Source organism: Scyliorhinus torazame, chromosome 2 (genome assembly GCF_047496885.1).
Source record: "Scyliorhinus torazame isolate Kashiwa2021f chromosome 2, sScyTor2.1, whole genome shotgun sequence".
In the NCBI taxonomy this organism is placed as follows: Eukaryota; Metazoa; Chordata; class Chondrichthyes; order Carcharhiniformes; family Scyliorhinidae; genus Scyliorhinus; species Scyliorhinus torazame.
Window position 1 is genome coordinate 384,715,211 of NC_092708.1, and position 12,828 is coordinate 384,728,038.

At 48.6% G+C, this 12,828-nt stretch overlaps 1 protein-coding gene across 10 annotated transcripts in view; it reads left to right on the forward strand.

The window, feature by feature from the left end:
• Positions 1-12,828, forward strand: part of nrxn3a (neurexin 3a) — a 2,368,971-nt gene that overhangs the window by 2,107,819 nt on the left and 248,324 nt on the right. For 7 of the 10 annotated variants that reach the window (XM_072493615.1, XM_072493593.1, XM_072493594.1 and 4 more), the window contains one exon: positions 10,875-10,967. The exons of the other annotated variants lie outside the window; for them this stretch is intronic. In XM_072493615.1, coding sequence (XP_072349716.1) covers positions 10,875-10,967 — 93 coding nt within the window. The remainder of the gene's footprint in view (positions 1-10,874; positions 10,968-12,828) is intronic. 10 annotated transcript variants of the gene reach the window in all.

Here is a 12,828-nt window from a genome sequence, read left to right on the forward strand (position 1 = left end):
GTGATCCGGGGTCAGGACCGAACCTGGGATCTCGGCGCCGTGAGGCAGCAGTGCTAACCGCTGCGCCACCGTGCCGCCCCTGTGAAGCGGCTATTAATGGCGGCGTGTTGGCTCCCTTCCTGCTGCCACAGGGCCTTGCCTATTGTATCCTGGCACAGCGGTCAAAACCATCTCACAAAAAAGATGGTGGCGGAAACGTGGAACCCGCTCCCACAAAGAGCAGCAGGCGCAAGCTCAATCAACAACTTTGAATCAGAGCTTGATGGGGGTTTTGCTAGCCTCTGTTATCGAAGGATATGCCGCCAAGGCAAGTGGATGGAGTAACATTGCAGGTCATCCATGATTTGGGGGGCGGGGGGGGGGGTGCTGGGCTGAATGGCCTCCTCCTGCGCCAATGTTCCTGCACTGTTCGGAGACTGGAGAGGGGAACTGGAGACTGAGTGACTGCGAGGCACACCAGCCTTAATGGTCAACTCTCACCACCCTCATCACGCTTTGGGGAGATTGCAGCCTGCCAATTTGCCAAAAGCGGACAAAGAAAAATATTGAGAGAAAATGATACTTAATAACATGTCCACTTTCTTCCTGAAGGAGCTAGCCACCGAGAAACAGCTTTGAGAAAGGTCAGCCTCACCATCCAGTCTCTGCAATTACCGCTCACAGTATATAATTGGTGACAACATGCAGGTGTAGCAGTTGTCAAGCAGAAAGCAGGAGGAGTGTCTGCAATTATCTGTTAGCACAGCAGTGATAGTCTTCTAAAATTCTGCTTTGCAGCTTAACTGGAGTGATCCGAGGGAGCGGTTTTGTTCCAGGGCTGTTGGACTCTGTGTTTGATACGTGTTGCCGTGCGCAGAGCAGGGCGTTCAGCTGCAGAGGATTGCACTCTACTCTGAAGTGCCGCCTGTCGGGACGAAAATACTGCAGTGAGGTGCGATTTGGCTCAAAGCTGACAAAATTGCCCTCGCCAGAACGGAACACTCTTGTCTCCTTTATGCCCTCCCGCGTCACATTCCAGCAGGGTCAGATGGCAGGTCGGACAAAGCTCGTCTTAGTCAAATGGAAGCATTTTTGCTTTCCCTTTTTTAGATAAGATCAAGACCCGAATGTCAGGGCACTATTAAAGGTTGCGGAGGGTAAGTGTAACGTTTCCTGTTCACCAGTTGGGTAAATAACGACTGCAATGCTTATTGACATATCGCCACAATGCAGAGGCTCACAACCTCGAAGCTGCGAGGTGGACTTCCAGGATCGAACTGATACAGAAATCCGCCCTTGCTGGGGTGATCTCCCCCCCCCCCCCCCTCGTCCCAGATTGGTTACGTGGATCCCATGACTCTCTCGCCAGATCGCCCCATAAAGGGGACAAGCACCACAGCGAGGGAGGGAGCGAAGGAGTGGCAAAAGCAGTGAGAGGGCGGTGTTTGTGGGTCTCGAAGGCTGCAGATTGGGGAATAAAAGAGCTCTCTAATCTTGGCACGAAAGAGAAAATGCTGGAAAATCTCAGCAGGTCTGGCAGCATCTGTAGGGAGAGTCCGATGGCTCTTTGTCAAAGCTTGGCTAGTCTTGGCAACCTGGAACTGATGTGTGTTGACAGGGCAGTGGGTGTCACGAGCGGTGATTGGGGCAAGCTCCTGGACGGACTTTGTGAAGCTCAAAGGTCTCCCGAGTGATGTGGAAGAGCCGTGCCGTAAGAGGAAACCATGCCCGCGGTACTTCGCGCCCATTCGCCGCGGGCGGGAGTCCCGTAATCGACGGCACCTCTCGCCAGAGGCCAAAAACGGGATTCATGCAAGCGAGAACTCAGAACGTGATATTCCCAGGCCCTCCCCGCCGACGTACTCAGGTTCATGCCCGGCAAGGGCATCAACCTGATTATCATGAATTTAAATACATTTAAACAGGTTAACGCCGTTGCTTCCAGTGACATCTGATGCCCGCCCCCCCCCCCTCCCCGACGGCGTGACGTAACACTGGCGGGAATCACTACCGGTTTCCAAAAACGCTAACCAGTCATGATGACCACGCCGGCCGGAGGCTTGGAGGTGAGTTAGGGCGGCGAGGGACTGCCCGCAGGCACCCTGGCAGTGCCAGCCTGGTTGGTAGTGCCATTGGGGTACGTCCAAGTTGGCACGGGCAGGGTCAGAGGTGGAGCCAGGGAGCAGGGTGTCCAGGGAACCTCTTTGGGGTGGCTGGCAAGGTTTGGGGGAGGGGCCAGGTGCCAGTGATGTTGGCGGGGGATGGGGGCACTGAAACCCTGATGCCAGCGATGGTGGCAGTGGGGCCTTTAGTCTCACTTTGAGATCGGAGCGCCCTTTAAAAATGGCTTGCCGGCTCTATGAGACCCCCCGCCAGAGAGACGATGCAAAACACACACCCCCCTGCTTTTTTTTTTGACAAAGTGTCGGAAGATCTGGAGAGTAAATCTGAGAAACACCCCAGTATGCAGTCAGAACCTGACACCTTGTTGCTTAGAAGCAGCTATTTCTTTTGCAATGAACGTGATGCAAGAATTCCACCAGAGGTCAAAGGCACTGAGGTAAAGAGTGACAATCGATGAAGGAGCTAAGGAGGGAGCTTTTAACGCAGGGTGAGCTATTAGCATGATGAACTCCTGATGTGGCGATGCCGGCGTTGGACTGGGGTGAGCACAGTAAGAAGTCTTACAACGCCAGGTTAAAGTCCAACAGGTTTGTCTCAAACACTCGCACTGCTCCGAAAGCTAGTGTTTGTAACAAACCTGTTGGACTTTAACCTGGTGCTGTGAGACTTCTTGCCATGATGAAATCAGGAGAGGAGTGGCTGACAGTGAATGACTCAGTCTCAATCCTTGTTTGTAGAAAAGGAACAATGAAAGTTCAGCATTTACTGGGGTAGTAAATTCAATGAACAAGCAATGCAAATGCGAAAAAGTCACATGCAACTTCTTTCTTCAGTCTTGACAAGGGTTACAAACTGCCCTGACTTCCCTAGACGAGAAAGAAATGATCTAACATTGAGTGAAGGCTCCTATCATTTAGAGACGCGTGATAGGGACAATCTAAACCTATTTGGCTGTTAACCCATGTTATTAGATACTTGATCAGGACTACAGACAGGGCCTACAGTCTATTCATAAATACTCTGGGTCTACGATGGGCCGAATGGCCTCCTTCTGCACTGTAAATTCTATGATAATCCTTCCATGTGCATACAAAAAAAATAACATTTTATATTGATGAATAAAGAGACAGGTTGTTGAAGCTTTTTGTGTTGCACTCATCAAGCCAGGCACAAGAATGCCAAATTTCAAAGGAAACAACAATTCATGCTGCATGAGAAAAGGTTGGCAAGTGGGCACTGATTGGGTGAGGCATTGCCATGGAGAATATGTCGGGGAACAAATATCCCCAAGCTTTTGTTTAAATTGAGAAAAGGCAAGTCGACTCTTTCCTCATGCACTATAAACTATGGTTCTCTTTGAGATTTGGCTTTCCTGCATCTGTGCTGATGAGTTCAAGGCAAAAGATTTTGACAGCATGGCTCTTTTTTCAGCAATACTCAAGTTCTGTACTACTAAGGCTTTGTATGTCTCTACCTTCAACAAAACCTCAGAGGTGCCTTCCGTCATATGAATTCATCTGAAAGAGCTGTTCATTCAAGGAAAGGCATTGAGTCAGGAACTCCTTAATCATAACATAGAGTCAACATAATGGAAAATCAACTCCCATCACACTGAGATGTTGTTTCTGGAGATTTTTAGAGATATTTTGTCCAGTTCTCTCCCCCCCCCCCCCCCCCCCCCGCCCCCCGCCCCTTCTCTAAAAGGTGCTGGGGTTGAATTACTATGATCACCGTAACACGGAGGGGGAACCAGCTGAGTGACCTCTGAAGGAAGGTTGTGGCTTGGCGGCACCAGGTCATGACCTTCTTTGGGGAAATCACTTCCAGTGTTCCCGAGCTCCTTTCAAAGTCAGCCTTGCGGGACTGAAGCCATTACAGGGTAGGTTGCACATGGCCTCTGGAAGAAACAGCCTTCAAGAGCCTGACCTCAGAAGCCTCCCCTTCCCCTCATATTGTTGAGGCAGAATTTCCTTCCCTGGAGGATCTGGGGTCCTGGCGTTCGATACCTGATGAAGAAGCTGATCGCGGCAGCAACACGTGTCAGTGTCTAGGTTGCCGTTTAATTCCAAGTTTGGTTAAATCAGCACGAATAGCACGTGAGGGTTGTCTCACTGGCTGAACCAAGTGCCAATTCACCGAGAATGGAAACGTTAGAGGCTCACCGGAATTCACGCTTCCACTGGGCAGCACGGTAGCATTGTGGATAGCACAATTGCTTCACAGCTCCAGGGTCCCAGGTTCGATTCCGGCTTGGGTCACTATCTGTGTGGAGTCTGCACGTCCTCCCCGTGTGTGCGTGGGTTTACTCCGGGTGCTCCGGTTTCCTCCCACAGTCCAAAGACGTGCAGGTTAGGTGGATTGGCCGTGATAAATTGCCCTTAGTGCCCAAAATTGCCCTTAGTGTTGGGTGGGGTTACTGGGTTATGGAGATAGAGTGGAGGTGTTGACCTTGGGTAGGGTGCTCTTTCCAAGAGCCGGTGCAGACTCGATGGGCCGAATGGCCTCCTTCTGCACTGTAAATTCTATCTATCTATCTATTTGTCAAAATGGTGGCTCTGCAGATTTATACCATGGTTCTGGCCTGGGGGTTGGGGAATATTGGTGGGATACGATTTTATTTTCCACCCGGACCCATTTGACCAAGGTGATTTTTCCCAACTCCTCGCTGGCCTACCACCCTCGCCCCACCAGAATAGGGAACCACTGCAGCCAGGGGCTCCAATCACTTCCTCCTCACGTGGCCACAACTGCGAATTTCCAATCACCCGCAGCAACATGCCATTAAAAGCCAACGTTTTAAATAAAAACCTTTCCTTAAGATTACAGTGAACCATGGTATAAATTTCCTTCTGGAGAAGTAATAACGCCTCTTTGTTGGAGATATGAACAAAATAGTGAATGTGGCGCCAATTACATGTTTCTTTGCGATTGGACAAAAGTTATTCATTGGATAAGCACGGCATCCAGCAGGACCCCAATATTTTGTCTTCTGTGTGCCTGATTTTTTTTTGAAGGTGTAATTTGCAGGGAGAAATGAAATGACTATGCATGTTTAGTCCATTAAAATGATTAAAAGATAAAAATAAATCGTTCTTTATATACCCTGGGAAAAGCTTTGCCTGATCATGACAATGCATTTTAAAATGACAGTATCTCTTTCTTAAGGTCTCATGAAGAAAGGAAAGTTTTGTTTTGCCCTGCAATTGCCTCATTAGAGAGTTTCATTCCAATTTAATTTGGCTTTTAAAAGTTATTTAAATGATATAATATGCTGCAGGCGACTAAATTCCACTGTTATTTTCCAATAGAAAAATAAAAAGTGTGTCTTGGGTCTCAGTTAAAGACGTAAGGCCTGTGTTGAATGGGAGCGTCTCCAGTTTGATGTCCCTGAATTAAGTGACCTCAGTTGTATGAGGGTGGCACAGTGGTTAGCACTGCTGCCTCACAGCTCGAGGACCCAGGTTCAATTCCGGCCTTGGGTGACTGTGCGGAGTCTGCACGTTCTCCCCCGTGTCTGCGTGGGTTTCCTCCGGGGGCTCCGGTTTCCTCCCACAGTCCAAAGATATGCCGGTTCGGCGGATCGGTCATGCTAAACTGCCCCTTAGTATCCAAAGATGTGCAAGTTAGGTGGGGTTACGGGATCGGGTGTGCAAGTGGGACTAGGTGGGTGGGGTCCTCTTTCTAGGTGGGGTGCTCTTCCAGAGGGTCGGTGCAGACTCAAATGGTCTCCTTCTGCACTGTAGGGATTCTCTGGTTCCATGGACACGAGGATGCTGACCACTGAAGGGAGGCGCGGGGATGGTCATCTAATCATGGCCACCATCCAGAAGTCCCTCCATAAAATGTTGGATGAAAATATGAATCTCTCCGATAGGCTCCATAATCTTCCTGCTTTCACGCCCTAGCCACAAACACAAAGAACGGGAGATGGTGAAGGGCGTGTGGGGTGGAGGAGGGGGGGGTGAAACTGAAAAACATAACTGAAGGAGGAAGGTTGAGGACAAGAAGTAAGCTCAGATTTCTCTCTGCCTTTTGCACTTCTGTCCCAGTCCTGTCAGCCAACATCAGGCATAGAGCTGGTGGGGCAGGTGGGGAGGTATTGGGAGGGGGACTCCTGCAGGCTTGGTCAAGTGAACTCCCACCTCAAACTGCCCTGCCCTCACACTCCCACCATTGGCCAGAGCCCAGCCTCACTGCCTTCCCCTGGCCAATCAGGAAGTGAACAAGACTCTTTGTTAACCAGTTGGATTCACCTTGGCTGCTAATTATGTCCAATATTTTCATAGCGAGTGGTGTTCAAAGTCAATTTTTAGAAAGCCTTTTGTTTCCTGACCGGATGATTTTTCTCCTGAGTTTGCTTACAGCATTGTTCTGGAAACGAAGATGAAAGACTTGCATTTATATATTTATGGAGATTAATCTTCAATTCCTGGAGACTCCAGGGTAATCCTCCAGCTTGGCAAGACGAATTTCAGATCTAAGATAAAATGGATGTGGAAAAAAGTATCACATAAACACACACACACACGCACACACACACACACACGCACACACACCGCACACACACCACATATCCACACAATCACATACCAGACATACACACAACCACATATATACAACACACACACACACACCATACATATGCCACACACACACACATACACCACACACACATACACCACCCACCCACACATACACACATATATCACACACACATACACCACCCACCCACACATACACATATATATCACACACACATACACCACCACACATACACATATGTCACACACACATACATCACCCACACACATACACACATATATCACACACACATACACCACCCACACATATACATGCACCACCCGCACATACACACAGATACCACACACACGCTCACACATATACCCCACAGCACACATACACACACATATATATGCCACCCACACATACACACATATACCACACACAGACAAGCGCACATTTACAAACTCACACACTCACATAAATCCACACTCACATTTACACACGCACACATACACACAGTCATACATGCATATTGTGGTTGCTCGAGGCAATACCAGGTAGATGGAAGTAATGAAGGGCAACTTATAGACAGGCACAGAATCTCAAATTTCTCGGTGTTAACACTCTGGCTGCCGGGCTCACTCTGACCAGATCCCCGCTTCCTGGGACCCGCGCTGTTCCCTCATTGGTCGGGGTTCGAGCACTTCCGATAGGCCCGAGCCAGTCACATTGACCTCAAGGGCATGCCCCTTAAAGGGGCCGGCCTACCAGATTCCTCCCACCACCCCCCCACCACCCCCCCAACAAGTTCCTCAATAACATACGTACAAACAAGCTTTATACAATAACTATATACAATATATACTAAATACAATATATATTATATACAACATAAGACTGAAGAAGCAAAAGGAAAGAGAGTCCAAACATTCCATCCTCATGGTAACCTATTGGGAGATTTCCTGGGTGTCGGTGGAGCACCTTAATCCCTCCAACTGGCTCCTCCAACTTGGAGGTAGTGACGTTGCAGAATGTTCCTGAGAGTTGACCGTTTCGGCAGAATTACTCCCTTCAGTAGCTTGTTCCCAGATCACAGATGAGGCCTCCTCGAGTCTCCATGATCTCCTTTGTTCCAACGCAACCACAGGGGCACATTTGCTCCTGGGGTCGCATTATAGGACAAAAGTAAGTTGGCCGACAGAAGACGTAATGGTCGGCTGGAAAGCGTCTTTACAGCTGCCTTGAACGTTTTCACAGCTCTCTGCTAACCCGTTTGGGGCAGGGTGATGGAGGGGCGGGGGGGGGTGAATGGCATTGGTGTTGACAAAATGCGAAAGTCCTCACCAGTGACGGGAATGCCATTTTCCGACACTATTACTTCGGGGAGGCTGTGGACAGCAAACAACTGCCGCAAGGCTGTACCATGGCCCCCGAGGTCATCATTCCCATCTCTCCAACTACTTCGAATGGCGTCAACTAAATTGAGGAACATCTTGCCCAGGGCAGGGGCCAGCAAAGTCCACAAGCACCCTCGTCCATGGGCATCCAAGCCACTACCAAGGGTGGAGGTAGGATGTAGGGGGGCGGTGTCTGCTGTGTCTGGCAAAGATTTGCACTGGCACACCCTGTGTTGAATGTCCTTGTCTAAGCCCGGCCACCTGACGTAGCTGCAAGCGAGCAGTTTCACTTTTGTCTGGCCCGGGTGGGCACGAAGCAATTCTTGCAACAAGGACTTTCGAAACCGGGGGTGGTTCTGTCGCTCGGGAGCCCCAGGGCATGTGTCCATCCTCACATCGGAGTTCGTCCTGCCGAGAGAACCTTAATTGGTCAGTGCTGGCAGGGTGTCCAAAACGTTCAACGCCAAGACAATCCTTTGAGGTACCGGCTGGTTTTTTGGAAGTGGGAGTCCACTCAACGTATCAGCATCCAAAAGCTGTGTACCCGGCCTGTGCTGAAAGATGTAGTCACAGGCCGCCAGCAACAAGGCCCCCCGTTGTATTCCGGCTGAGGCGATTGGCGGTATCGGCTTATCGTCATGAAGGAGACCAGGAGGGTCTTGTGGTCCATTATTATTGTGAAACATTGACCTTAAGCATACCGATGAAACCTCTTGACGCCATAGATTACGACAAGGCCTTTCTTCTCAATTTGTGCGCATTTACGCTCGGCATCAGAGAGCGTTCCAGAGATGAAGGCAGTTGGCCTCTCGGAGCTCTCCTCCTTGTCTGATATAGAACTGCCCTATCCCGGCTGGTGAAGCACCGCAGATCAGAATGATGGTTTTTCTCTGGTCAAGATGAACCAGTAGACCACAAAGCGTTTATTGGCAACTAACAAGGGTAACTTATAGACAGGCACAGACTCTGTTCTCGGTGTTAACGCTCTGGCTCATGGGTTCACTCTGACCGGAACCCTCCCCCCCGGGACCCGCGCTGTTCCCTCATTGGTCAGGGTTTGCCCGCTCCCGCGCAATACATGGACCGTGAAACCACGCCCCTTAAAGGGGTGGCGCTACCACACACATGTACACACTTGCATTCAGACTTACATGCTCACATATCCACACACTCACGTGTACATATTCACACTGAGACTCACACGCTCACTTTCACACACATGTACCCACTCACATGCGCACACACAGTCACATGCACACAATCACATGTATAGACCACATTCAGACTCACACACTCACATGTACCCACTCATACTCATGTACACACACACACACTCAGACTCACATACTCAAACACTCACATATACACACTCATGTACCCACTCACACTCACATTCACACTCACATGCTTACTTACACACACAAACACACATGTACATACTCACATACACACACTCACGCATGCACACACCCATATTCACACCCAGCCACATCGGCACACATACGCCTTCACAGTCGCACACACTCTCTTTCTCACACACGCTCACTCACATACTCACTCACACAAGGAGTCACATTTCTATCGCACCTTTCACGGCTTCAGAACCCACCAGAAGACCCAACAGCCAATGAGGTTCTTTTGTAGTGTGGTCAATGTTGCAATGTGGGAAATGCAGTCACAGATTTGTGCACAGTGAACTTCCACAAACAGAAATGTTGCAAATGACCAGATAATCTGTTTTAGGTGTTAGCTGAGGGATCGCTCTGGGTCACAACATTGGGGGGGAAGCTTCCCTGATATTCTTTGGAATGGTAAGCCAGTTTCAGTTTCTCCTGATCAACTCTGTCCAGGCCCCTCATGATTCGGAATGCCTCGATCAAATCTCCTCTTAACTTCTTCTTGGGGCTGGTTTAGCACAGGGCTAAATCGCTGGCTTTTAAAGCAGACCAAGGCAGGCCAGCAGCACGGTTCAATTCCCGTACCGGCCTCCCTGAACAGGCGCCGGAATGTGGCGACTAGGGGCTTTTCACAGTAACTTCATTTGAAGCCTACTTGTGACAATAAGCGATTTTCATTCTCATTCTCTCATTCTCACCAAGGAAAGCAGTCCCAAATTCCCAACTGACGTTCCTCATTCCTGGAGCCATTCACGCATCTTTTCTACACTCTTCGAAAGCCTTCATGTCCTTCCCAAAGAATAATGCACTGTCTTGAACATAGCAAAACATTCATCGGATCATGATTAGGCAGCATTCAACATGTAGGGAGATATTGGGTGAGGTGATCAAAAGCTTGGTCAAAGAGGTAGGTTCTAAGGAGTATCTTAAAGGAGGAGAGAGGGGAGAGGAGGAGAAGTACAGGGAGAGAATTCTGGAGCTTTGGGACGAGAGGAGGAGAAGTACAGGGAGAGAATTCTGGAGCTTTGGTGGCTAAAGGTTCAGACGCCAATAGCCACTGGAGGAAATGAGTGACGAACGAGGCTAGGAACCACACATTCGGAGGAATGCAGAAATACCTCTGAAGGGTATTCCTGAAAGTGACGGTTGAGGAAGTTGTCCGTTGGGGTTTCAATGACCCCCCCCCCTTGAAAAAAAACTCTCGGTGTGGGATCTTCCACACCCCCGTGGCGTGTTTCGTGGAAAATAACAGTGGCATCAGAGTGTTGCTGCAGACTTGACATCCTGTTAATGCGGAGGGTGTGCAAAACCAGTTAAAAAGTGTGGTAACTTGATGCACATTATAAATCTCAATCACAACAAAAAACAAAACACTGCCGTTAAAATGTAAGATGTTCACAACTAACCTTTGACCTTCCAGATTTTTTTTAAGCTGTCTCTTTAAACTTTAAAGGGAACATTGATAATGAACGCCTGGCGATTGTTAAAACGAAAATCCCCAAAAAATTCAGAGGAATAGTATTTGATGAGTGGCTACAAGAGAAAGGTAAACTCCATTAAAAACTTTAACGTTAACGCTTTTTGTTCTGTACATTATTTAAAAAGAAAACATCTAAAGCTTGCATTAAAGCCTTCTTTGGAAAAAGAAACAGTAACTTAAAAATAATCTTGTATATTGAACAAAGGTCTTGACTTAATGTAATTTTTAACTTGTGTAGTGTAACTTCACTTCATTTTATATTGATAAATCACTTTATAATTCATCATTATTAAACTGTAGTTAAAGGGACTGTCAAGCCTTTGGCTCGTAATAAATGATGCATGAATTCTTAAAAAGGTGAATTGTAACTTGCATAATACATGATAATTCACTGGGTAAATGTGTAGAAAATAAGCTTGCTTTTAAAGTGGACACTTTACAAAGAAACCTCAAATTAACCTAAATGAAGTGTGACTTAATATCACCTTTTACCCAAGCTCCTAATCATTAAAGTCCCTTTAGCGCACATTGTAAGGTCGACGTTAATATGACTCAGGCTTAATATTTAAATGGATGCATGCATGGTTATTATATTCAATACTGTGTTTTTGATGCTCATAAACTTTTAAACCTGTGCCTTCAAGGTATACTGCGGAACAAGGTGAAGCTTGCATTTATAAGCGGCTTATGTGCATGCCGCAATAGCGACGGTTGTTATGGCGATGCAGGCAGTGGATGTTTTGCACAGAGCAAGATCCCAGAAGCAGCTCAGTCTGTTTATCGGCGGTGCCATTGGCCGAGAGTGAGAGGCTAGGAATTAAGGGCCCCAGCCCCTGTTGCCACATTGGAATGTTCAGTGTCTGCCTGAGATAGAAGTAAACAAGGCTGAGCTTGCCAATTCTTGTTGGGCCTACAGCTGGAATTTGCCCCCCCCCCCCCCCGCCCCCCCATGATCACCTTATCAAACGCTCCCGTCATTGGCCAATGACACCACCCCCGTCCCCTGCAGTGGCCACCTGAAGATCCAGTAGTCGCTCGGTTAGCCAACTGGATGAACCTCGACCATCAACCAAACCACCTTTTTCTCTTCCCCCAATCGCTGAAATTTATACAAACAAAAAAATGAAAACCACTTTTATTTCCATGCCCCATTTTAAGTTTTGTTATAACCCCCACGAGGCCCACTGGGACCACCCGATTAATCTCCCCGTGAGCCTTGTGAAGTACGGGCCCCCCTGGCCGAGGGGCGGAGGCCCATCGGTGGCCTCCTTAATTCCACCGGATAAGACCCGGCCCAGGTAGAGGGGCCGGGGTGCCAGAATAGTCCCGGCTGGGACCTGGGACTGCTGCTCGCAGATACTTCTCCTCAACCAAGGGTTGAAAGAAAACCGCTTTTGACTCTCCTTTCCGGACACCTCCTTGGCTACCGTGGGTTTTCTTCAGCTCCGCTCACAGCAGTGTGCCGGCGGGGTGAAGGTTCAATTCTTGGGACGGTCCGGCTGGTTTCGCAATCCATAGATAGGCAAGGCCCGGGTTTTGACCCCTCACCTCCAGGACAGCACCTCCCCGCGGCCTAGCTGTTCCGAGAGTGTGCTCGGGTCCCGGGAGTGGGGCTGGAACCCACGCACTCTGATCCGGAGCAGCGAGTGCTGGTCACAGAGCCCAGCCCCTCCATTGGAACAGTGGGCTGGAGGAGTTGAGATACGATAAAATCTTTGTTACCAACACACTCAGGGAACAGACCGGTTAAAGCAAAGTGCAGGTTAATGGCGAGTGACAGTGCTCCAGACATAAGGCAAGGCGTGGTATATCTTTTTTCAGGCGTATAAGAATTATTTTCAAAAATTACCTTAAATTGATTTGAATGAGCTTTCCCAGGTAAACCATGTTTAAATGCAAATCTGGTGCATGAGAGAAAAGGTGTAAC